This window comes from Schistocerca americana, chromosome X (assembly GCF_021461395.2).
Source record: "Schistocerca americana isolate TAMUIC-IGC-003095 chromosome X, iqSchAmer2.1, whole genome shotgun sequence".
Taxonomy (NCBI): Eukaryota; Metazoa; Arthropoda; class Insecta; order Orthoptera; family Acrididae; genus Schistocerca; species Schistocerca americana.
This window is the reverse complement of record NC_060130.1, coordinates 468,467,680-468,494,150: the sequence shown is the minus strand read 5'-3', so window position 1 is coordinate 468,494,150 and position 26,471 is coordinate 468,467,680. Positions and strand designations below refer to the sequence as shown.

Below are 26,471 nucleotides of genomic sequence, written 5' to 3'. Positions count from 1 at the left end.
ATGAACATCCTATAGACCACTATGCAACAAATTGGGGAAGTAACATTTCAGTATACCCTCTTTTGCATGAAAATTTTTGTTGACAGCTAGAAATTGTGTGAACAGCTACATCCAGTCTCCTGAACACAAAATAGAGAAAATATTGAAAACTTTCAGGCCTGTAGATCATTCCATGAAATTTTGGGGGAACTGCTAGACCTTAGTAATTTGCTGCTTTGACACTTTAACACAGTGTCTTCTGAGCATTTACAGGTGTATAGTGATGAAACTACATTCAGCCCACTGTTGCATGCATGGTGTAATTGTAAGTCACTGTGTAGGATTTACTTGAGCACATGCACTTCTGCTGTTAAGTCCCGTACTACTCCCAGTGCCTTCCTTAGTGAAAACACTTTTTATTGACATCAGATCAGTCATGTTCATTTGGTAAAACTGTAGAAACATGTCCATTACATGCAGCACAAACCAATGACAGGATTCCAAGTGGTATCTAACTGGATACCTCCAGTCTGTTTGATCAGATGCTCAGATAGTGATATTCCCACTGATTTCTAGATTATGGTATGCCAAAAGTTTCACATATTGCTCCCTCTGATGTGGTTCTTATCAACTCTCTCTCTCTCTCTCTCTCTCTCTCTCTCTCTCTCTCTCTCTCTCTCTCTCTCGTATCACACACACACACACACACACACACACACACACACACACACACTATTAGCAAAATATCCTGTGCTGTTACTTTTCTCCTAAATTTAGTATCATGAGAAAAAATTGTAACTTAGGATGTCAAAGAATTAAAAAAAAAAGGAATAATTAAAAACTTTCCATTTGAAGGTTGTACAGTCCATAACTAATATACCAGTTGTGCAAAATTGCTGAGAGCATTGAGGCAATCATCCCACCGACACACCAGGTACCTGCTTGGTAAAACGCCTTGTCCTGCTGTGTGAAGAAATCCATAACTGCCTTCTGCACAACCTCGACTGACAGGAATTGTCGACTCTTCAAGGCCTTTCTTAACTGACCGAAGATGTGATAATCATATGGGAAGAGATCAGGACAACAGGATGGGTGCTAAAGTGTGTCTCACTTGACCTTAATGGATGAGGCAGACCTCCCAGATTGACAGGCATCTTGTGCTGAACTACCATTAGCACAGAATTTGGTGCACCATTCCACAACAGTGGTTTTTGACAGATGTGTTGCCCTGTGCATATTCTTCATTCTTTGATGGGTGTCTGCCTGTGTTTATCATTTGGCAGTCAAGAAAAGAATAACAGCAGGTTGATCCCGCTTGGATGCATTTGGTAATAAAGTAACCATAGTTCATGTTTCTGCATTTACCTCATGCATGTCAGAAAGACTCAAATGTCGCACTAGCCTCTTGCCTACTTGTTGGTGCTTACATACCCACATCATAGTCATGATATGTTGCATATATGCTGCAGCAATGCCCTCAAATGGAAACTTTTTGATTGTCCCTTATATATTAATGCACATATTCCTTTGTCCTTAAGGTTGGCCATTCTTTGTATGTCAGGCTTTAGTCATATTACTGATCAATTGATTTCTTGCACCGAATTATCAGCCATGAGGCATTTTAATCACAGCCCATTTCTAATTCTGTCTGTTTCCTTGATTCTTATGTTGCTTGCTGAACTTCTCACATGTCCCCTCAATGTCACTGTATAACTGATATGACATGCAAGTCAGTATGGTTCTACAAATTGATAGAATAGTGTTATAAAATTTCAGTTGTGCGAAGTAGAAGTGTAATGAACTGGAAGGTTGAAAATCAGTTAGAAACCACTTGGAATCCTGTCATTGGTAAATTTTGTGCTGCATGTAATGGACATGTTTCTACAGTTTTACCAAATGAACATGACTGATCTGATGTCAATAAAAAGTGTTTTCACTAAGGAAGGCACTGGGAGTAGTACAGGACTTAACAGCAGAAGTGCATGTGCTCAAGTAAATCCTACACAGTGACTTACAATTACACCATGCATGCAACAGTGGGCTGAATGTAGTTTCATCACTATACACCTGTAAATGCTCAGAAGACACTGTGTTAAAGTGTCAAAGCAGCAAGTTACTAAGATCTAGCAGTTCCCCCAAAATTTCATGGAATGATCTACAGGCCTGAAAGTTTTCAATATTTTCTCTATTTTGTGTTCAGGAGGCTGGATGTAGCTGTTCACACAATTTCTAGCTGTCAACAAAAATTTTCATGCAAAAGAGGGTATACTGAAATGTTACTTCCCCAATTTGTTGCATAGTGGTCTATAGGATGTTCATGAATTAATACCACATATCTACAGTCACACTCTACAAACCACCATGAAATGCATGAAAGGATATTTCACATTGTACCAATTATTTGGGATTCTTCCAGTTTGATTTAGGTATGGAGTGTGGTAAGAATGATTGCCTAAATGCCTTTGTGTACTCAGTAAGTAGTGCACTCCATAACTTGTCTTTGGGATCCCTACAAGAGTGATACATAGAGACTGTAGTATATTCCGACACCCCTTACTTAAAGCTTGAAACCATGTCAGTAGGCTTTTGCGGTATAGTTTGCACCTATCTTTAATTGTCTAACAGTTCAGTTTTTCCAGCATCTCCTACAATCTTTCCCATTAGTTAAACAAACCTGTGACCATTTGTGCTGCCTTTTTTTCCATATGATCAACAGCCCTCATTATTACTATTTGGAACAGGTCCCTCAAACTTGAACAATAATCTATAATGGATTGTCCGAGTATTTTGTACACAAAGTTGTCCCGTTTGAAGGTGTGCCATGTAACCATGTACAACACTTGAATGTTATTTGTAGATGTGTCATATATCAAGAATTTAGACATGATATCTAAGCAGTCTGTTACAGACAGGTGTGTAGTGACATGAAAGCACATTACAAGTTAACCAACTTGGAACATTGGGTGAATGTTGCAAGATACTTGATTCATAGCATATCAAACATTACACAAAAATTTGGATTTCCCCAGCCAAAACTGTGTAGGGTGGATCATCAGTATCAGTATCATGTTTCCACATGTGTAAACTGCCACACAGGATGACCTCAAGTTTCTTGTTATCAGATTTCACAGGGCATTTGCAGAGCCATATGAGGTGATGGACAGTTTGTTGTGAGTCAGAGTGTTGCTGGTTTGAATTTGGGCCACCAGCGACCCATTTCTCCCAGGATTGTTCAGAGACAAATCCACTGCATAGGCTTCAGCAAGCAATTACTAACGCACCCCTTTACTGACACTTTGACTCAGAGCTCAGTCAGTGACATGCCTGCAAACAATGACAATGAACCAGAATGAGATTTTCACTCTGCAGCGGAGAACTTCTGTAAAGTTTGGAAGGTAGAAGACAAGATACTGGCAGAAGTAAAGCTGTGAGGATGGGGCGTGAGTCGTGCTTGGATAGCTCAGTTGGTAGAGCACTTGCCCGCGAAAGGCAAAGGTCCCGAGTTCGAGTCTCGGTTCGGCACACAGTTTTAATCTGCCAGGAAGTTTCATATTAGTGCACACTCCGCTGCAGAGTGAAAATCTCATTCTGGAAATATCCCCCAGGCCATGGCTAAGCCATGTCTCCGTAATATCCTTTCTTTCAGGAGTGCCAGTTCTGCAAGGTTTGCAGGAGAGCTTCTGTAAAGTTTGGAAGGTAGGAGACGAGATACTGGCAGAAGTAAAGCTGTGAGGACGGGGTGTGAGCCGTGCTTGGATAGCTCAGTTGGTAGAGCACTTGCCCGTGAAAGGCAAAGGTCCCGAGTTCGAGTCTTGGTCTGGCACACAGTTTTAATCTGCCAGGAAGTTTCATTGACAATGAACCATTGAACTGTGACAGTGTCTGTAGCAAATGATTTTGGTCAGATGTAGGTCCAAGGCATGCCCATTTCCCTCGGTGGCATCCCAGATGTTTTCAGTAGGATTGAGGTAAGGTGACATGAGGGGCCACACAAGCACCTTTTTCGAACCATTCTAAAACAATTCAAAAGTGATGAGATGATGCATTGTTTTGGTGAAGGTGCAGACTGCATGTAGGACACTAGAGGATATGAAATGGAGGTACAAATTGTATAGCAAGTTCTGGGTTTCTTCACCAGTGAGAGACAATGCCAAGCACATCACGGCCGTATTTCATTCCATGAAAGTATACACCATAAGTGAATACCTCCAGTTACCATAAGTGAATAACTCCAGTTACCAGCCTCAGCAGTGACCTCTTGGCAAGCAGGATGAATTGCCTCATGTGGTGTTTGACATGCTCTTAATCTGTCATTTGCATGTACTGATGTGTACTGTGACTCATCAGCAGTGGAACATCCTACGGTAATATTCATCCACACAGGCTGATCTGTGTGTTATATGTCAGACAGTGAGCATAGGAGATGTGGTAGTTTTTCAAAGTTCAGAGCATGCTTGCTTTTGGAAATGGACTGTGCTGTGCGTCAGGTACTCATGATCTGATCACTGTCAAATGAGTTCATGTGAGTTCTTTTGGCTATTCTTCACGCAACTGTCATGCCAAGAGCCGTTACAAGGTTTGATGACATCACAGTCACATTACATTCTGAACTATTCCATTCAACTTGGGAACAGGATCACTTTCTGTACAATGCAACATTTATCTGCAGTTTAATTGCCAATAAGAGTGTATCAGAATCAGAATAACTTCCTGAAAAGGAGTTTCTGTGTATCTTATTTACTCAGTGGAAAATATGTTGTGAAAATGTTACAATACTTTTAAAGTTAGTTTTTCAAACAAAAGGTAATTTTTATACATTTCCACATGTTCATTATATTCTAAGTGATGTATGAAGCTAGCTATTTATGTGTTGTTATTTTCAGCAGTGACAATTACACAGTCTGAACAGCCACGATATCTTCAAAGATTCTATTCATACCTCAAGTTCCTAACGTCTCTCCTTGTTCAAAAGACGCCAGTGAAGAAAGGTAAAATATCCAAGTTTTAAATATTGATTTTTGCTTAATGTATTTGTCACATGTCAGATAAAAAGTTCTGCCAGATATGAATATGAGATGTGCGAGAAAAGAAATGAGGCTGACAATACTGCAAGAAATTTCACAACACTGTGTTGTTCTACTTGTGCAGACTGATGTGTTCATTCCTTCCAGATGCTCAGTCCTAGTTTCAGCTCCATACAGCCATCCCATGATTTTTGAGAATGCCATCAGTGAAGTTGTGTTTTTGTTGTGTGTTATGAAAACGGAACAGCAGAATTTAGTGCAACTTTATGCCATCAAGTATTGTGTTAAGCTTGGGGAATCCGCAAGTATCACCTTTGAGAGTTGAAACAGGCCTATGAGGATTATTCTGTATGAAGAGCACAAGTTTTTTGCAGGCACAGATTATTTTTGGAAGGCTGGGAACACATTGAAGATGAACCTCACTCAGGGAGACCTTCAACTTCAAAAACTAGTGACAATGTCAAACATGCCCACACTGTTGTGAAATTGTTCCTCCAGGACAAACTGTGAACCAAGTGTTTTACAAAGATGTCCTTGAAAGGTTCAGGAAAAGGGTGAATTGAGTGAGACCAGAGATTGCAGAAAATTGGATGATCTGTGATGACAACGCCCCATGTCACACAACCACTTCCATTACAGAATGCATTCCTGTTATTCCACAGTCCCTCTTTTCACCTCATCTGAGTTGTCCTGACTTTTTTTTCCCAAAATTGAAAAATGTCTTAAAGTACATCATTTTGGGACTCTGAAGAACATTCAAAAAGTGTTATCGACATGATAAAATCTTCTTGGGTTGACAGCTGAGTCAATGCATTGTTCTCCAGCAAAGTTCCAGCCAATTTCTTACTTGCCATCTTCAGATGAAGTGTCAGATTCACGTCTTGTCCGGATCTTTATAGCCGCTGGACCACGGGCTTTTCTGCATTCTCGGCACCGGTCGGGTTAATCAGGCATGAGCGGAACCGGTGCAATGGCACTTGGTGGGGAGGAGACGCCAGTGCAGGGCCTTGGCGTCTCGTCTTGGTGTGGCCTGTTTATTCCATCTGCCACCACTGACCTGCCTCCATTGGTGCGCTTCATCTTATTCTTGTTGTGTTCCATGCGGTGCTGAGTTGGAAACCACTATCCTGGTTGATCAGGTTATCACTGACCCATATCTCCACTCCTCTTGAATAACAGAGTCCCAGAAACCATTCGTTGTACACAGTCTCTTGGTTTCTTCAAATTGAAACATGTGTTCTTCACTGAGGCCATGCTCTGCTACCACATTTTTCTTTTTGTCCCTGGTGAACGCTTCTCACATGTTCAGAGGTGCGTTGTGTGACGCAACACTGTGTCTGTCCAATATATTGTTTCCCCTATTCACAGGAAATGCTGTAGACACCCGGTGTACTTAGACTTCAGTTGTCCTTCATTGAGCCCAGCATATTTCTGATTTTTGCTGGAGGGCAGAAGATGGTTTTTATCTTGTTCTTCTCCAGTATGCTGACAATCTTGGCCATGGGCGGCCCTGCGTATGGGGAGGAATGCCAGACCTTTGTTGTTCTCTTCTTCCTGAAGGTCCTCCCCCTTCTTCTTCTTGCTCATCTTGAGAGCGCATCTAATCTGTGTTTCAGTGTATCCATTCTTCTGGAAGGTTTTCTTCAGGTGCTGAATCTCAGTAGATAAATTGTCCTTGTAGCATATGTCATGATCTCTGTGGACAAGGGTAGTTAGCACAGATATCTGTTGTGATGGGTGATGGCAGCTGTTGGCATTGAGGTACAGGTCTGTGTGTGTTTTCATTTGGTAGACCAAGTGTCCCAGTATGCCATCCATTTTCTTCTTTATTAGGATATTGAGGAAGGGTTGGCACCCATTTTCTTCCAATTCCATTGTTAACTTGATGTTCTCGTGTATGCTGTTCAGATGGTTGAGAAATTTCATTAGTGTCTCCTCGCTGTGTATCGTCCATGTACCGATAAAAGACCTTGGGTTTAATGCGTGCTGTTTCCAAGGCGATATCCTCAAAGTATTCCATGTACAGTTTAGCGATAGATGGTGCCAATGGGGATCCCATAGTAACTCCATCCACCTGTTGGTAAAGCTTGCCCTAAACTGGAAATATGTGGTCTTGAGTGCATGGTGGAATAGTTCCACTTTACCTTTGTTGAAACGATTCTCCAGTAGTTTCAAGGAGTCCTCTAGCAGTACCCTCGTGAACCAGGATGTAATGTCAAAGCTGTTTGGCTATGTCATAGGTATGAGAATTGATCATGTCTACTATCGGGCGTAGTGGTACCACCCTCTTGTGTATCTTGGGGAGGCCGTATAATTGTGGTGGAAGTGGAGCTCTGGGGTAAGGCCTTTTTATCAGGTTCTGGTCCAGGCCTGAGTTGTTGAGAAGACCAAAGGTCTTTTTACTCACACGTGTTGCAGGGTCTTAGCAGCACCGTCACGTTCCCTTTGTCTGCTGGTAGAATGACAGTATCCTCATCTTCTCTGAGGTGGCCGTGCAGACCAACACACAGTGCACCCACAATCAAGCCAAGATTGCACAAAGATCCTGCAAAACCAGAGCAGACATGTCTGGTCTGCTCCCCTTGAATTGTGGCTAAAACAGTTGAAAATGCTGAGTGCTTTCAGGGACCACAGATGCCCAGATACCTCACTGTGCTTTTGAGAATGGTGTCCCTCATCCTCAACTTTGGAGCACTTAAAACTGAATGGGAATTGTCAAAAAGGATGCACACAGACCACCTTGTTTAAAGATGTTGGATGTGGTGCACCATGAAGGACTTAGGCTGGCCACTGGAGGCTTTCAAAAACAGCCGCATACCGAGCCTATGTGTTGAGGCTGGTAAGCTGTCACTTCACATTAGGTGACAACACTTCATGATGCAACAGGCCTATAAAACACAGTCCACACCATACACACCTGCTTCCCATACTGTTTATTGGCAACCAATGGAAAGGCTCTTTCATATTGGACAGTGAGCAACTGGGCACTAAGAGATTCACATGAAATATTGCTTGTAAGAGATGAGTGTGGCTTGTTTTAATGCCCGGAATTATTTTCGACTTGATGAATTTTAAGAAAGATTGAACTCCCAATTTTACATTTCAGTTTCTGTTTTTTAACATTTTAGATAGGCATTAAGGTTTCACAGTTGTTTATACTGATGCCTGACAACAAGTGGTTTCCGTTGGCTATTCAGTCATGTTCCTCAATGGTGTCTTCAGGATTCACCTTCCCCATACCCATACTTTATTTTCTGCTGAGATCCATGTGATCCTGAAGGCATTACAGGAGATGAGGTCTCATCACAACAAAAAATTTGTCATCTGCTCTGATTCCCTTAGTGCCCTACAATCATTGCAGCACATGTACCCAGCATAGAAATTGGTCCAGCTGATACACTACCAACTGTACTTCCTACAGCAGCAAGGGAAAAAGATGTCATTCTGCTTGGCAACAGGACACTTGGGAATTTGAGGAAATGAACAGGCCGACAAAGTTGCCAAGGAGGCCTGCACGGAATGTAACATTACAGAATGAACCATTCCCCTGCAGGCTGTCATTTCACTGCTGGGTTGCAGATCCATGCGGTTCTGGGAGGAGGAGTCACTGATGGACAATAAGCTGTGATTGGTAAGGACAACTATCCAGGTATGGTAATCCTCATGCTGGTTGCTCCAGTGGGATGAGGTGGCTCTGACCAACCTCCAAATTGGGCAGAATCCCCTAACACAGGGATTTTTACTCAAATGAGAGGATCCCCCTATTTGTGATGCCTGTGGTATGCAAGTCAGTATATGCCACATTTTAACTAAGTGAATTTTTCTGTCCTTTGTTTTAACTGATGATGTGACAAGTGTGGTCAAACTTTTAAAATTTTGTGAAATGTCTGGACTCTGGCCTAAGCTTTTAGGCTGGAGATTTTAGTGTGTTGCAGGGTGGCTGGCTCATGCTCTTTTATTCTAGCAGTCAACCAGCTGCAGTTGTCCGTTGCCTTCTTTTAGTTCTTTTCCATTTTTACCATGTGATTTTCATTGTTTTGTGTGTGAATGTGTGTGTGCACAAGTTTTTGGATGTGTGTTCTTACATTTTTATTTGTGGTTTTCATTTTAGTAATTTTATAGTCTTCCTTCACACTAGTTTCATTACATTTTAGTACAGCTGCTAAGGCCCATGAAACTTTATCACCACCACCACTACCATCATTACCACTACCATTGATCGTCATCGTCGTCGTCGTCATCATCATCATCATCATCATCATCATCATCGTCATCATGTTTCAGTTTTATTAGAAGCTTGTGACGATGTAAGTTTCACTGTTTTTGTGACTTTGGCCATTATTTTATCAATGGAATTTAAACCACCCTTCACACACAAGGCTTGTTGATGTATGATGCAGTGGATTTGGAGACTAATAATTTATTCCCACCATATTGGGATAACCACCAGTCATTATCAAAACAATTTTGGCAAAAGCTATTTCTTTCTCAGTTAGCAAATTTTTAACAACTGTACAAATATCTGTGCCCTTCCTTAGTAGTTGCTGGCAACAATATTATCACAAACAATTCTGCTTTGATATCGTTTACAACACAGTATCAAACAAACAGATAAATGAGCAGAGTTAGTTACATTTGTACTTTTGCAAGACACAGCGAAATATAAAGACAGAATTTGATCTTGTAAATTTGTTCTTCTTTTACATTCACTGCCAGTTTTAGAATTCTGACTTTTATAGTGTTTCTAGATAAAGGAGTATCTTTGATGTGTTGTGTTATCTTAGCTTTATTTTTCAAAATTTTCAAATAGTGATGGGGGAATTGCTAACCAGGCTTCCTTCAAAAATTCCTCATCGCTGAAAGATTTGCCTTGCCAGGCTATGACAGTTGCAGCTAAGAAATCTGCTGCATGGGTATGACAATCTTTGCAAACATACTTAATCATAGATATCAACCATCTGTTCCTGTCTTAAATAGCACATGCACTGAATTCCTTTTACTCTGGTTTTCTTTTTTGTGAAAGAGATTTGTGATTTGTTTAATAGAGCTTTTTTACAGGTGACATTCTACATACCACTGCCCCAGAACATAAAACACACACTGCTTCATTGCCTTTATTAATCATGCCATATAACTCAGTCCACCAACTTTCAAATTCCCTGTTAGGCTTATCCTGATTCATTGTCAACCTGCCATGTTCAATAATACTCACAAATTTAAAGAGAGTACTAACTATGTGTTATTGCAGCACATGACATAAACATGCAACAAGCAGATGAACACAGTTTCGCCTTGACAATTTGGCAGTACAGTAATTGTCAGTAGAGATCAGAAGTCATCGTTTTAACAGCTGCCAACCTGTGCAATCTAACAGTGGATTATGGTGTATTGATACTAATGCAGTTGAGTGTGCTGTGACTCATAGGGAATGAGCAAGAACGAATATATGCCACCTAAAACTTCTGTGACGCTTCGGCACTGATAGCCTGTCCGTGATGAACTTCAGTTCTATGGCTTCAAACACAGACAAACAAATGAACAGTTTTGATTAGATAGGCCTACCTAAATTCCTCATTCCATGCCGCACCCTGTTTTTTTTCCACTAATGGCACATGTGTCATTTGTTCATTATCCGTGGGCTAGGCTGTTATCAGTGTGAAGCACTGGACAGACACCTTTTTCTTGACTGTGTTCAGTCATCAATAGTTGACAGAGAAACAACATGTGCCATCCATCTGTCTCTCAAGAACCATAGGAGAGGACCAAGGAGTGTGTGAAGGGTCAGTGGTGTCATCACCCACAGCATCCTCCCCACATCCCAGATTATCCATTCCTCATCTAGCAACAACTTATATGTGCTCTCGGTAGTTGGTGGGTGGTCCCTGGTGTTGATATGGTGTTTTACCATGGGCTGTTTGGTCTGTCTTTTCTCAACTCCACATTTGAAAGTATACAAAAACTGATGTGCAATGGCCGACACTCGCCTACATTTTTCCTCAATCAGACCAGATCCAATTGGCAGTTCAATAGCAGGCTCCTCCACTGTTTTTTCTGTAGTGGCTGCAGAGTATGATTCTTTGTCAATGGCACTAATCTGCCCTTCCTGGACTGTTTCAGCTGTTCCAACACACATCCTTTTAGGGATGAGATGTGACTGCGTGTGACAATTAGTAATCCAAAAAAGTTCTCCTTGACTACCTGCAGTGCTTATGGTCATCACTGGCATGTACATTTATTTTGTGAACCTCAGTAACCCTTTTTAATCTGAACCTGAGTAACCCTTTTGAATCAACAAAAGTGTCACAGTTTAATTTAGCATCTAGAGTGCTGACTGGAACTCATCTCATTGATGATGGTGGGGGGGGTAATGTCTTCAACACCAAACAGCTGCCCAGAGAAACCTTGTGCTTATTGGAGTAACTTTGCCAGTCTGTAGCTCTGATCTTCACAGTTTGTGACAGCTTGTGATGCCTGCTAAAAGTTTCATATGAGAATAACATTGTGACTACTTTCTGTTAAAATGACAAATTTGAAGGGCTGCATTCAGTCAGTGAAAGTTATTCTTGCAACATATGTTCCTGTTGGCTGGTTGTATTTCCCACTTGCGGTCTTCAGCACAATTGCTTTTGTATCATTGAATATAGTCTTTAGCTGTTGATAAGCATTTGACATTCCAAAAAGAAAAGTGCGAGTTGAATATCACCTGGGCAGGTTGGCTGTTGAAGATGATGTCAGTAAGACTTCCTGACATTTTTGTAACAATTGTTCATGGAGGATTTTCATCTGTGATGGCATCACCTCCATTTATGGTGACCTCACTTAATTTTTGTGAAGTTTGTTGTTAGATGGCTGCTGATACCTCTGCACGGTGATAGGGAACGGTTGTGGTGAGTTCGGGAATGACCTCGTCCAGGGCACAGTGGTGGACTTGCTCCCACAGGTCAACTGTAATCTGCTCCAGTTGGCTTGCACCATAATAACTAAATGTTTTCTTCAATTCAGCCTAGAATTTGTACCTGCTTTTGAGCTTCTCTTTGTTGTTCTTGAACCACTGCTGGTTTGTGCTGTCCAAGTAAAAGTACACATTTTCCAAACACATCATGTCCTCTCAGCTGTTGTATTTGGTAATTCAGTTGCATCCTTTCAACAATTTAGTGTCCCCAGAAAACGCTTACAGATGCCTGATGTGCAGCTCACTTCTGTTTTCAAATCCATTGGGTTCCTGAACACGCATACCACGGGAACGGTTTAGTGCCGGTATTCCCTTTCAAGTCTATGTAGGTGACAGCATTTGTGCTGCCTTAGTGGACTTACAGTGATATAAATATTTTAAAGTACCTACCATCTCGACCAAACAGTGTTACACACAGGTAAGTTCAAATCTGAAAGCAGTGTTGTCAATAAGATGATACAGACACCAACGTTCAGAAAGCACAGAAAAGCCTCCTGGACAGTGTGTGTATCTGTTTATACCAACATAGAATATTTCAGAATATAAAAACATTACAAACATTATAAATTTTGAGTACTTTCCAGAACTGGTAAATACTAAATAACATAAAACTGGTGGTAGTTGGATCTGAACTGGCAACCTGCAGCACACCAGCCCGTGATGCTAACACCTACGTGACACTGCATGCAGCATGGCTTATGGCAGTATTACCTGATATTGTGAGGTTTCTACTTTACACTTACCTATCCCTCTCCAATCCACTGTCTCTCGTAACTACCATCATGTTTTCTATTGTTGTCTTTGTTTTCATTTGCCCCTAATATTTGCTAGTTCTTTCCTTTTCCACCGTTACTTTCCAAATTTTCCTGCATGCTGTTTCATATTCTGCTCGCCCTTGTTACTGTGTGCATTGCATCTTTTAACTTCTCATTATATCAAATCTCATCTGTTTCTGGTATCTCCTTGTTCATTTGGAAAATGTCTTTTTTAATATACTGTCCTGAGTGACGAATTGGTCTAACCTGTCAATAGTTTTATTTTCTCCAATACTTCTTCTGTTACACTAGAAGAATTGTCAGTATTGCAATAATTTGAAACTACCTGAAAGATTAAAACTGTGTGCTGGACAGGGACTCAAATCTGGGACATTTGCCGTTTGTGGAAAAGTGCTCTTCCGACTGAGCTGTCCGAGCGTGGCTCACGATCTGCCCTCACAGCTTTACTTCCATCAGTACTTCATCTCCTACCTTCCAAACTTCACAGAAGCTCTACTGCAAACTGTGCAGGATTATCACTCTTGGAAGAAAGGATATTGTGGAGACGTGCCTTAGCCACAGCCTGGGTGATTGTGCCCAGAATGCATTCTGAAGGCAGTTGCATTAGTTAGTATTTCTATCAGTTTCTGTGATTGCAGGATTCCAGTCATGGTCTGTCACACATTTTTAATCTGGTAGGAAGTTTTAAAATAATGCACACCTTTCCATAGAGTGAGAGATGCATTCTGGAAACAACACCTGGACTGTGGCCAAGCCATTTGTCCATGATGCACTTTCATCCAGGGGTCCTAATCCAGTAAGGCTTACAAGAGAGCTTTTGTGAAGTTTGGAAAGTGGAAGAGAGGTACTGGCAACAATGAAGCTTTGATGGTAGGTATCCAATGATAGATATCACAGTCAGTAAGAGCATTGTTCCCTGTCAGGTACAATGTCTTGTTAGTGTTAGCTAATGGGGGTAGCTATCTCATGTTATCAAATTTTTTTGCTTGAATTTGTGTCTTGTGCAACTGTTTGTGGGTTTATTAGCAACAGTATATTCTGTCTTATTCTATTGCAAATTAGCTGAATTTTAAAAATTATAATACTTTCATAAATATCTCACTATTCATCTTAAAAGTAGACAACTTCAACAAAATTTTCACTATGTATGTTAAGAAATAACCATAATTATTTTTTTATCTGCAGTGGACTTAAAGATTATAATTATTCTTTTATTTCAGAAACACCAAGATTCTCGTCCTATTTTGATGCTTTGCACAGCGGTCTCATGGAATATTTTGGTCAACTAATTTTTGATTTGAACATACCTCCTGTGGCATTAGAGCATGAAGCAAGTTTGATAAAGCATAACCTTGTTGATACTGTGGTGCACTGTTGTTGCCCACACATTACAAGTGGAAACTTAATATCCACATTTCAGATCACATGTCATACATCTTGGGGTATGATATGCTTAAATGAGAATCAGATGGTAAGTTTCTCTACTGACATATTACCTTTTCATTTAATCTGTCAGCAAATTATCTTCATAATACAGATTTGTTACAAGTGAATGCAGCCCTTTTAATATTGTGCTATAGTAGTGTTTTTAAAATAATGTTGCAAAGCATTACAGTCATACGGAGAAACTCATTAGTTCATCATTTTATGTGCTCAGTGTGTTTCCTGTTGCTAATTCTGTATTATTTAGTCTGTAATCAAATTCTTCTCACTCATCATAACAATTTTGTATTAGTCTGTTCAAAGAATTGTTGATGTGAACTTTCAGCTTTGGCATGTTTCTTTATAAATAGGCACAGACACTGAATGTTTAGTATACACCCACCCAATAAACTTGCATGTTGTGAAGTCCAGTCAGTGTCGAGACTGTAACAACTATTCCAGATGATTGTGTTCACTGTGACCAATCCATCACATCCTCAATGTCATATTTAAGAACTAATATGTATTGTGATGTAAGTGAAGTGATGCACCACCTCTTTGGTAGGTAAAGTCCCTGTTGTTAATCTCTTGCTGCAGCAGCAGCATTTGGCATTAGACAGTTAAGTTGCATATCCAGGTACATATATCCTGTAATGATCTGTTACATGAAGAAAAATGGACGGTATACTTTAAACTGCGAGATCATGTAGAACATATAAACTTTTGTTGCTTTTCATGAAGATGTTGCTTCAAAATGTGCAGGTTCACACATTATGTCTGTTCTCTGTTGCTGGAGATAACAGTTGACCTATTTTTTGAGAAAAACCATGTGGAAGTATCATTGTGCTATTGTAACCGATGGATATAAATGGAATTCAAGCAGGGAATAAACTTTCTCAGCAATTGTTGCCATCTTTGTTGCTGACCATTGTGCAGTGGTGGACGATAGTGGAAACTACTGCAACAAAACAAAACTTTTGTGCTTTTATGTATTTTTTCCAGAACTCTGCAATATTATGTCTATAATTATGGTGCATGAGGGAGAGTGTTGTAATGTACAGAAGAAATGGACCTTTTTGTTCTAGGTTGAAGTCAGTGATACAAGAAATCCTGAACTACTCGTCAGAAGTTTGCTTAGAGATATTTCACAGCTACTACAAGGAAATTCAAAAATTAATTTGAAGTGTGGTGTATTAACAAGGCCCGTGGCATCAGAAATGGTTGTAGATCAGAGAGTAAGAAATGTACTCTCTAGAACTTCAGGACTTTTGTGTGTTGATTTAAATCTTCTGTCCTCTGAAGATGAAGCAATGGCATTTTTTCTGAATGTAGCCAACCTCTTGTGGATCCACGCACTTTTGACACTGGAAATAGACTCTGAGTTTATGCAACCAGGCACCATACTTACTGCAGATATGCCAAAGCACAGTCGAAAATTTGGTTTGTTGTCTAAAAATCCTTTAGAAAGAACTATAGCTATGAAATCTGTTGGTTACAACATTGGACAATTGGGTTTTGTATCCCTGTTTACTTTACAAAAGTGGCTTCTCGGAGAAGCTGCATGTTATCCACATATGCGATCACTGAAAAATTTTCTTAGCCAAGATGATACAGAGGCAGTGGAGGCATTAAAAATACCATGTGATCAACGTGTACTGTTCTCATTGGCTAATGGGCAAAATTTTACTCCCAAAATACAGGTATTATCACATTTTATTCATTAGTCAACAGTTTAGCTCTCAAAATAAATCTGTTTTGCAGCTATTACAATAGTACATATTTTACAGCAGTTCCAGTTCATAAACTCACTCTGTGTTGCAGGTATTTCTACCTGAAACAGTTGATTCACAACTCGATTCTGGAATAAGCGAATTCTTAAGCTTCTCTGTAACGTTACATTCAAATGGTTGTTTGATCATTCCAGAACTTCTGTATTTTTATTTGGAAGCATCAATACTGAACCAAGAACCAGAAAGCAACACTGCCATACCTTCCTTTAACTGTAAGTACAATATAATTATAAGAAACATGTTTTTCATGGGAAATTTCCAGTATTCATAAACTACTTTATAGATCTTCTCAATTTTCATGCTTCATAGAGTTGTTTTACTCTTCCCGACAAAAAGAGTCATCCAGAATGGGAGGAGGAAATGAAAAATTAAACTTCGTTGTTCGAGAGGGTATGTGATACAGTTACAGTGATTGCAGAATTGTGTTAAATTTACAAAAGGACTCAGCTGTGTGAGTTCACTGAACTGTTGTGCCTCTTTTGGCCTGGATGCATACACTAATTCATTTGGAAAGGTTGTCATACAGCCTTTGTATGAACTTCCAGCAAATGTTGTACGATAAAGCCTTTGTATTCTCTCCTGAGGCAAGCTGCTCTGCAGTTGTTATGACTGGCCTCACATGTTGTATTGCTGGTCACAGAAGTACTTCAACATCACACAGACATTTTGTAGAAACATGTACTGTGTGTGTACGAGCAGTGCCCTGTTGGAAAATGGCACCATGACACTGTTACATGAGAGGATGCAGGATGCCTGCAATGTACAGTTGTGCCATCAGAGTTCATTCAACACTAGCAGCCATGAACTGAAGTGATACCAATGGCCCCCCACACCATGATGCCAGGAGTAGCACTGTTCTGCCTCCCCAAAACATTTGAGAATGGGAATAGTGCAGAACTGTGATTCATTGCTGAGCATAGTGCGACATCATTGATCAGCAGTCCTTGCTTCCCAGTCATGGCATCACACCAAATGCTGCTGTTTGTGTTGTGGTGTTAATGGCAACATATGCCCATGATGGTATTTTTCTAGTGTGTGTGTGTGAGAAACCACTTCAAATTTGTTTTCATGAAGAAACCTCTGTTCACTCAACGTGCTGGTGCATGGCCTTGGTGAAAGAGCACACATGGAGCCTTTTCTAGTTATTTTTCTTGTGTTACTTGAAGAAGCTTATACTTAAAAACATCTTAGTAGCTCACACCTGTCTCTGTAATGCCAACTGGAATGCAATGAGTAGGGAATATGCTGTTGCCGTCACAAAACTTGGTAATCATCTTTTTCAACACTGGCCCTTGCCTGAATATTTTTAGTGGTGACGAGTTTGTGTTCTTCCACTCATCAGGCTATCACTTCATTTCATGATTGAAAAATAGCATTCCTGTCTCATCCATTGTCACAACTGTTGAAAAGAAAGTCCAGTTCCTGCTGTCATCATGTCAACACCACCTTGCAAATTGCCACATATGCAGCCTTGAAGTCATTCATCAGCATTCATCGCACACACCTGCAGAACCTTACTGTATTTTTTAAGTTATAATGCAGGATTGTGTGTGCAAATCTCTCAGAAAATTCCTCTGCTAAGACAATATCTTTTAAACTCACTTTGGTGATCCTCCAGAACAACTGTATTCACTCCTGTGACCAAGTTGTCAAATCAGCTTGTGCAAGGTCAAGATTGTTTTGATTTGTTGATGTTTGGTCCTCCTTGAACTGTCACACTCATGAAGCTACAGTTTTTTATGAAACGTTCTCCACACATCTCACTCAATTGCTGATGACTTTCAATGGGTGTCACGCCATGGAAGTGGAGAAAATGAGTGATTACTTGCTGTTGTTGGAATGAAAAATTCGTCAGTTCTAGTAACAAAATCATGCCACACTCTTGCCATAGGCACTAGAGTTCAGTGCATTGTTTAGTGCTACCATCTGTGTTCTTCATACACGAAGAGTGCTCATATATTTTAAGTCAAACTACAGGCTGCTCTCAGTTCTCAGAAAAAAAGAAAATCAGAGGCCTTAGAACTTGAACAAACCTCATAGATTTTCATCTATACTCTGAAAACCACTGTAAAGTACATGGAAGAGGATAATTTACATTTTACACTCTATTAGTGTTTATCACCATTCCATTCAAGTACAGAATTGAGGAAGAATGACTGTTTAAATGCTTCTGTACATGTTTTTATTAGTCAAATCTTGCCTTTGCAGTACTTGGTGGAGCTATACATAGGGGTTGTAGTATACTTTTCACTTAATAATGGTTCTTGAAACTTTGTCAGTGTACTTTCACAGGATAGTTGCATCAGTCTTCAAGCATCTGCTAACTCAGGTTCGTCGGTAGTTCTATGATGCTCTTCCAACGGTCAAAGTAACCTGAGACTATTCACTCTGACATCCTTCATGTACAATCTTTGACATAAAACTCGACCGGCGGCCGGCCGCTTCAGAGGCTAAGTCCGCGCCGATCGCGACATGGGACAAAAAAACTGGCCAACTCGCTAATTCTCGAAGTCCGGTTATCTGCACAATCTGGCAACACTGTAGACTGCAGCACTTCCTGGAGGAAAACTTGTCCCATGATGGATCGAGAGCAGCTGGCATAAAATATTTTTATAGCCTCTTCTGTCTGAATGCTGAAGACGTGAATGTAATGGTAGCGCAGATTCAATCTATTTCGCTTTCTGACACACCGATATCAAAATTTTATCCAGTAACGATTTTGCGGCAGATTTCCTGCAGACTGTCCTCCTCTGGACGCCGTATGCGGCAAAGCTCCGTGATCCATTTGCTGGCTACTGGCAGCGGCCGTGGCGACAGCAGCGGGTCTGCACTCCCTCGTTCTTTATCGAAAGCGCCTGCTACTGCTCATCGTTTTTGATGATTTAAAACGCTTTATTATTAAATGTTGCTCCACAGAAAATTTCTACAATTTCCATTCACGCTCAGAAGCAACGGAGACAGACGCCCTGATTAGTAGGCGGGTATTATATCACATTAATCGGCAAGAGCTGAGTATGGCCCGAAATTAATTTTATAGACTGGGACGAAATTAAACCGCCTCACTACATTCGATGAACTTATAGATGCTTCATACCTCGTTTCTTTTCCTTTCAAACACAATTATTTGTGCAACTTTAGGTCAATGTTTAAATGTTTTCGTCAAGCCAGAGTGAGAGTCTTTGGTGTAAAGTGTATTACAGTTTTTGTTTCATTCCTTATGGTAAGTCTATGCGATAAACTGTGTGAATACCTTGCAATACATGCTCTGTAGCAGTGCAGGAACACTGCACATTTGGAGTTCCATGTATGGGTTCATGAAGTATTTAATGTTGATCGGAAGTGATAGTTAAGGTCATTAGATTTAAACCAGAAGAATTTGTCGTTTTGGAGGTTTCAGAGAACGGAAAGGAATTGCTAACGCCGGTGTTAGAAAACGTCTACAGTTAAATGCTATTGGAAAAATTTAGAAGAGGGGAACTATATTAATCAACATGTGCACTTCATAAACAACCTTCTGACATGTTAGATCTATATGACGAACAAAGCTCAAATTTATATCGTTGACAGTCGGTTTGAATCTTTCAGGATCTATTTTACAGTGAAGCACCTTGGCATTTGCAAAGCAGACATCCATGATATTAACTTAATTTACTAAGATGAAATCGGACGAAGATTGATGTTTAAAGGCATTCTTCAGATTTCGCATAAGGAATTTTTACTAGTAGTTTGCAACTCCATTAATTAAAAAGGAAAATAAAAGGTTGTAGTCAGCGGCTTCTACCGTGATTGGAACTGCTATGTCATATAGTACGAGCACTGCAACTCACAAGGGAACCTCTGAGCTAACGACACACTGTGAGCAAGAGGCGGACTATAGTCACTGCGATGTTGCTTGAGCCTCAAAACGCAACCTTAAACACACAAACAGAGGAGGAGGAGATTACTGTTTTAACGTCCCGTCGACAACGATGTCATTAGAGACGGAGTGAAAGCTCGGATTAGGGAAGGATGGGAAAGGAAATCGGTAGTGCCCTTTCTAAGGAACCATCCCGGCATTTGCCTGAAGCGATTTAGGGAAATCACGGAAAACCTAAATCAGGATGGCCGGAGACGGGATTGAACCGTCGTCCTCCCGAATGCACACACAAACAGGTGTTACTTATGTGAAGAACGCCGTTCTTGGAGTCCAGAAATTAAATATACTTTCTAAGTGTCTCATCTTACAGTGGATTATATCGTACGAGTCTTCGATGTGGAAAACGAATGGCAAGTGAATTTAGCGATGTAATGCCGGCCTACACCCGGAAGTAAATGCACTATCAGAGTGTTGACAAATACTTGCTACGACGCTGACATTTCTCGGCTCTCTTACGAGGCAGCTCTTCAGCGAAATGCTTGCCGTGATTCTCCGATACGGTTCTTCAGAGTGGAGACGCGCGCGCACGTTTGGCTTTTATGCGGCGTTTCTGACGTCGTCTTGTGGGCTATGTATACATTTGAGACATTCAATTATCATTAATCCAGAATGCTACAAGTTTCAGCTTCCGGCGTGGAAGAAGGCTGTTGACGCCGACATTATATCATTTCAACGTAGGGAAAGCAAAGCGGGTCATTCAATGTTTCTCATTCAACATAAAGCATGTGAGATAATTTTCCGTAACGTTCATAATCATCTAAAAATACAAACGAAGTAAAAATACATTGGAAGCTTATTCGAATTGAATATAATGTAAGATACCAAACGCTTTGCATCTCGATGTCGAATTTGTCCACGTGCAATCTTTTGCAGCATACACATAGAATGTCATGTTTACCACAAGAATGAAGAAATATGTTGGTAAGGATGGAAGCAAGAAGACACGCAGTCAACAAATATTCGATTCCTTATGGCATTCATTTCATTTGAGACGTAAGAAGAGGTAAAGCGGGGTATTACTTTCGTTAACACGAAAGATATGCCGCACATATTGATAACGAGGAAGTCTGCGTCTTCATACGTTTCCTCCTTGAAATCTGTATGCTCTATTATATACTAAGTAGCCCGATCATTTTTTCAGTAATGTTACCCTCTTGTTTGACCCCGTAACGATGAACAGATTCCAAATGCATGTCTCTGCATGAAAGTAGCTGTTCGAACATTTCCTGGATTGTATTTGTGTTTTATTGCTTGGAATTCCTGAAGCAGACCACTGTGCCTTCCCCCTCGTGGGTTAGGTCTCAAAACTAAACCGCTCTTTATCCAATGGCATAATTTATTCAGACAGCATCAGCACAAGACTATCAAACGAAGCCTTCCATTTACAGTTGCAACACTGTAACCAGCACTGACCGAAGTGTAATCCACGGTCATGGTCCGAAATTAGCAGCTGCCTGCTACTGTGGAAAAGTCCGTACTTCACTTTCGATTCCGCAGCACCATTTTATCTGGTAACACTGTGTAGTTGCAGAGTTGTGCCAGCATGTCTGTCCTCACACTGTCAACTTTATGTATTTCACTTCTCCTGTAGCGTTGATCACGAGGAGCCGAAGTAAATGAGTGTATTCTGCATGACGTAACATTCAGTATTCCCTTCTTTCACAACCACTCTTCATGTGCATCGATACCAAATAGGAATGTAAAAACTCTTGCGAGTGAGAGAATGACAATAACAATCGTAACAAGAACAAGCAAATAATGAATAATGTTTATTCCAACGCAGAACGAGAATGGATTTAAATATAAAAATCTATATCTATATCCATATCTATTGATCTGTGAGTTGGCACAATGCTAATACATTCTTAGCATTTAGTTACTGAATTTAGTTCTGGATGTTTGCAGAGAAAAGGAAAAGTCGGTACTTCTCGCTAGTGTAACATAATGTGAACCAGCAACTACCCTTTCCTTAGAACACGACTCAAGCAGGTCCCCAAGTAGGCACCAAGGCACTGCTGCATTCTGTTCCCTGACATTGCTCTGATGACGGTTAATGCAAATAGTTCCGATTATGAAATACAAAACGTATTGCAGGTTAGTTCCTAGGATAGTAACATTAAATTTGCGTTGTATCCATATTACTCATCAATATAAAAAGACAATATTATAGGAATTTAGCAGGATTACTCAACATGAATTCTGAAATTGGGTGACTGACCGCACAGGTGCTAAACGTCGTCAAGAGTATACGATGTCCTAATCGCATTAGGAATATGAAGATCGTCTTCGACAGCTCGCAGCTTTCACATTACTATCTCCACCCTACTCCAAACAGCCCTCGGTGGAGTTACACTACGTTGTCGATGTAATGGAAGGCCTTCAAACTGACAACAGACCACATATTGAAAAATACAAGCGAATTCTATTGCAGCGTAAGCTTATTGTAACTAATCTAAAAATTATTGGAGAGGAACATTGCCCTATTCAAAAAAAGTAAAATGTTACACATTGTTGACGTCAAACGGACATTATCTATGTCCTGTCTTGTGTCCTACTCATCTATAATATCAAGTGTACTATAAAAATGATTATATATAATGGATAATAGTGTAATGCATTGATACCAGATGGTGGGTTCACAACAGTATTGATGCGAAAATAAAACAGAAGTTCGCAAAAGTGCAGTTGTGCATTTTCGTACGTTTTCACCTCCAGATGTACAGTCGTGCTCAAAAGTAACCGAACGACCTGAATTGCATTCCGCCTGATTCGCATGCAACCAGCATAGCGCACCTGTCTAGCAGGTCCTCTAATCGCTCCTTGGTACAGTCGTTTGACTATTCAAAATGGTTCCAATAAGTCACCACTAGAAAACACTGCTCTGTATCGCAATAACTCAAGATGTAAAGTAATACCACGATACTACAAATATCAGGGAACACATTATCACAGATAAGACTGTCCTTAAGGCTTGTAACCTAACATTTATTACAATAAATGACATACCTGAAATGTTACCACTCTCATTATTACGTCAGATTGGTAATGCACGTAGTAAGTTCGTCGTATCCATGATTTCCTCTTCAAAGTCACATACCGTACTTATTATTTAACACAAAATGACATTAAAAATTTAAGTTATTCACGAACAGCTAGTTGACAATATGTATGAACTTCAAATGACACGACGAACCGTCTTGTTCCGCATATGGATTCAAACCCAGCTCATGCAGACTAAGCAAAGATTTCGTGACTGACGGAAACTAACAGTCATTCCTGATTAGGCGCACAGAGAGTGATATACCTCGATTTTAGACAGTATCAGTTAGCAAATATCAACTTTAAACTGCATAACGCAAACATTTTTCACAGACGCGAATTCCTACCCAGCATCTATTGTCTCTGTTAACGAACTACACGAGTGTATTAAATATTGCTTCTTCACAAGTAACTTACTTGAAATGCCGTGAGGTAAAGCTTTGTGTTGGAAACGGATTCGAACCCAGAACCTAATCGGATTGCTATCGAAGCACAGTCAAATGTGACATATCGGATTTTCGCGGCAGTAGCTAGATGTTTTAACTGAAATGACGAGACGAAACATTAATTTTTTCCTTCCCAGGACTCCAACCCGGCACCTATCATTGTTATATTCTAGAGAAAACGAACGTTAAATATGGGTTTGTTGCACCAGCAGTGTGAGCATGTTTGAACTAGAAATAATATGACGACGAGTTCAGCGCTCACTGGGAATACAGCCCCACACATATCGTTGTTGACTACACACAAAGAGACGTCAGCTACCGAATTTTTCTTCACCAGCTGCTCAGAATAACATCTTGAACTTACAGTCATCTCGCAAATAGTTCTGTGTCTCACTGGGAGTTAACCACGTCAGATATCGTTAGTGTTGACAACGAATGAAAATACATTAAAAATCAAAATTATTATCCACCAGCAGATAGGTGTTCTCATGCTAGAGCTTGATAATACATAATTAAATCTTTAGTGCCGGGCCAGGGTTCGATCCCATTCATGCGTAATATGTGGAGATGTTGAGGAATCTGCAGTTTTGAACAAACAACAAATAGTAGCTGAGCTGTGTTGCCACGAAGGGATCAAATTCCGCGTTAAGGGTGGTCTGAGTTGCATTCCCAGTTCAGAACCAAATTTATCGACATACAGAAGCTCGGATAAAAGATGGAATAAATGTCCTGTGACCATACATAGCGTTTGTTTCGTCACTTGAATTAAATAACTAGTATAAGAAAGGTTACTGGTGATAGAGTTTCTACATGTCGCCACTCCAGACTTTATTGTGGTTCAACCTACCGTCTACTTGGTAGAGAAGTAGAAGGAATATCATCTTTAATGTGAATTTTCAGACCACACTGCCATTATATCTTCTTCACTTGGTGTAGCCAGGAGAGAATGGAATCTGTCTCTCCGTATCTAAAATCATTGACAGAAGTGGGAATCAAACCCAGACCATAGGTATAACAACCTACCATCCGTCCAACAGACCACCAAATCCTCTTCTCTGCGACTCATTTCTCTATCGTAGCGCCGTTGCGCCACACTGGATGAGAATTCTGACACACAGGCTCCCTGTAGTAAGTTGCAGCATGTTCAGTAAATTCATTTACTTGGTTGACCGAATCACCATGAACTAGCTGCCTCGGCTACCCAGTGCATACATTCGACTCTCTTTTGTAATCACCGAAATAAAATCATGTAACTGCCACCTACACAGAACTGCCAACAGTGTAGGATGCAGAAGTTTAAATAGGAAGTGTTCCTTTCCACTTGAGCTATTCTATTGCGCTATCTGTTTGTAGAAAACGTCGTTCAGTCCAAAAGAAAAGCTGTAACTGCTTGTCTCTCAGAAGTCAAGACCTGGCCATATGCATAATCTCACAGTGCTGTGGAATCCAAAAGTTCTGGAGGAATAGTTGTCGAGCTCGGGAGCTGTTGTAGCTACGTGTCAGCTAATAGCGTAGATAAGATGTCGCGAGTTCGAGTACATTCAGCGCAACATTTTTTAAAACGCAATTCTGCTGTCTGCTGAAGTTATCAATCTAATGGATCTTTGAACATAATTCCCTTCACTTCTCAACCCAAAGTAGTCGCATGTGGAAAAAGGGCTAACTACTGTGACATTTTGTTCTATTCAGGTTTAATAGACTGCAGACAGCAGATACATCTCGAAGATGTGTAGAGAGAGCGCATCGTGCCATAATATGTCAGAAAAGTATTTTCTACATTATCTGTCGAACTAAGAAATTTGCTGAATTTGTTAAAAATCAAAATGGCTTCACATCCAGCCTATGATCCCTAGCAGAGTCTTTACATCCTGCTGACATGAGAATAGCATAATCTCTGCGTCAGAAGCTTGCTTCTACTTGACCATTTAATAGACCCGCATTTTTCCACCGTGACTAATTTAGTAAGCTAAGCACATCATCCGTTACAGCACACTCCTGGGGATGGGAAATGTGGCCACAATGGTCTGGTGGAACGAACTATCACAGCTGCAATGCGTGGGTTCAGGCATTTACTTTTAAGAGTCACAAACAAATTGATTTTACCTCTGGTAACCTCAAGAGAAAGACGTTATAATCCAGAATCCGCATTAAACATTACGTTCCTTCATTACCAACTGGGCGGAGCCGGTTTACGTTGGGAAATGACATAGCGGAAGTCATGGTAAACAGAAATACAGTCACTAGTAAGCTTACTTACATTAGAAAATTTTATTTTATTTGATGAACCGATAGCCATTTAAAGGGCTTTTATTTTACTTGTACTTGATTGAACTAGAGACGTTGAAAAATTTGGTGCTGGACTGTGATTCGAATTCGTATCTCCTCTTTCGAGGATCTGAATCTCTCAGAACAGTATAGTTCAATCATTTCGTTCCTTTTCCCAAGACTGCAATCTTCTCTAGGTCTCCTCCAAAGGTAAGTATGTGGGTCTGAAACCTGATCCAGTACAAAAATATTCATAATTTCATTTCAAGCTTTATCAATTGCACACCCACCTGCTAGTCAAAATTAATGCGCATTTTTAATGTCCATTCATGTGTTGCCAACAATCGCAACAGGTGTCGTTATTTCTGGTCAAACACGCACACATCTTGCTGTTCATGAATAAGTAAGTGATACTTAAGCTATATTCGTGGATGCACGGTAGGTGTGCAGTTCGATTGTCGCTTAGGCACAAAAGTTTGTATCCTTATTTTAGATTCAGACACCTAGCGGCTGGTAAGAAAAACCGATACGTAACATTTGATTTTTCTTAGTTAACAATCCGATTACGTGTTGAGTTCGTATCTCCGTCACAGAACTTCACATCATGCACTTCATCTTTAAATGCATGCACACTTTGTTACTTCAGAATGGAGGTATATCAGACATCTTTCGTGGTTAGATAACAGGGACGAAAGGGTCTTGATAGGAGGCACGGTTTATTACAAAAATTGTCGTCTTTTATTTTCAAGTTTAGATTTGGTTACTGGTATTGGCAAAAATTTCGGTAATCCATGACTCTTCATGGCTAGTTCTTATTATATATTAATGACTTGCCATTCTATATTCATGAAGAGGCAAAGTT

General features: G+C 40.3%; 1 protein-coding gene and 1 non-coding gene across 2 annotated transcripts in view; both read left to right on the top strand.

Moving 5' to 3' along the window:
- LOC124555091 (zinc finger FYVE domain-containing protein 26) overlaps nt 1–26,471 on the top strand; it is a 434,713-nt gene that overhangs the window by 176,256 nt on the left and 231,986 nt on the right. Inside the window, exons 17-20 of the mRNA XM_047128885.1 lie at nt 4,863–4,967; nt 13,952–14,202; nt 15,239–15,853; nt 15,975–16,155. Of these exons, the coding sequence (XP_046984841.1) occupies nt 4,863–4,967; nt 13,952–14,202; nt 15,239–15,853; nt 15,975–16,155 (1,152 nt within the window). The remainder of the gene's footprint in view (nt 1–4,862; nt 4,968–13,951; nt 14,203–15,238; nt 15,854–15,974; nt 16,156–26,471) is intronic.
- On the top strand, nt 3,428–3,502 carry Trnas-cga. Its single transcript has one exon. It is a non-coding gene; the product is annotated as a tRNA-Ser (tRNA).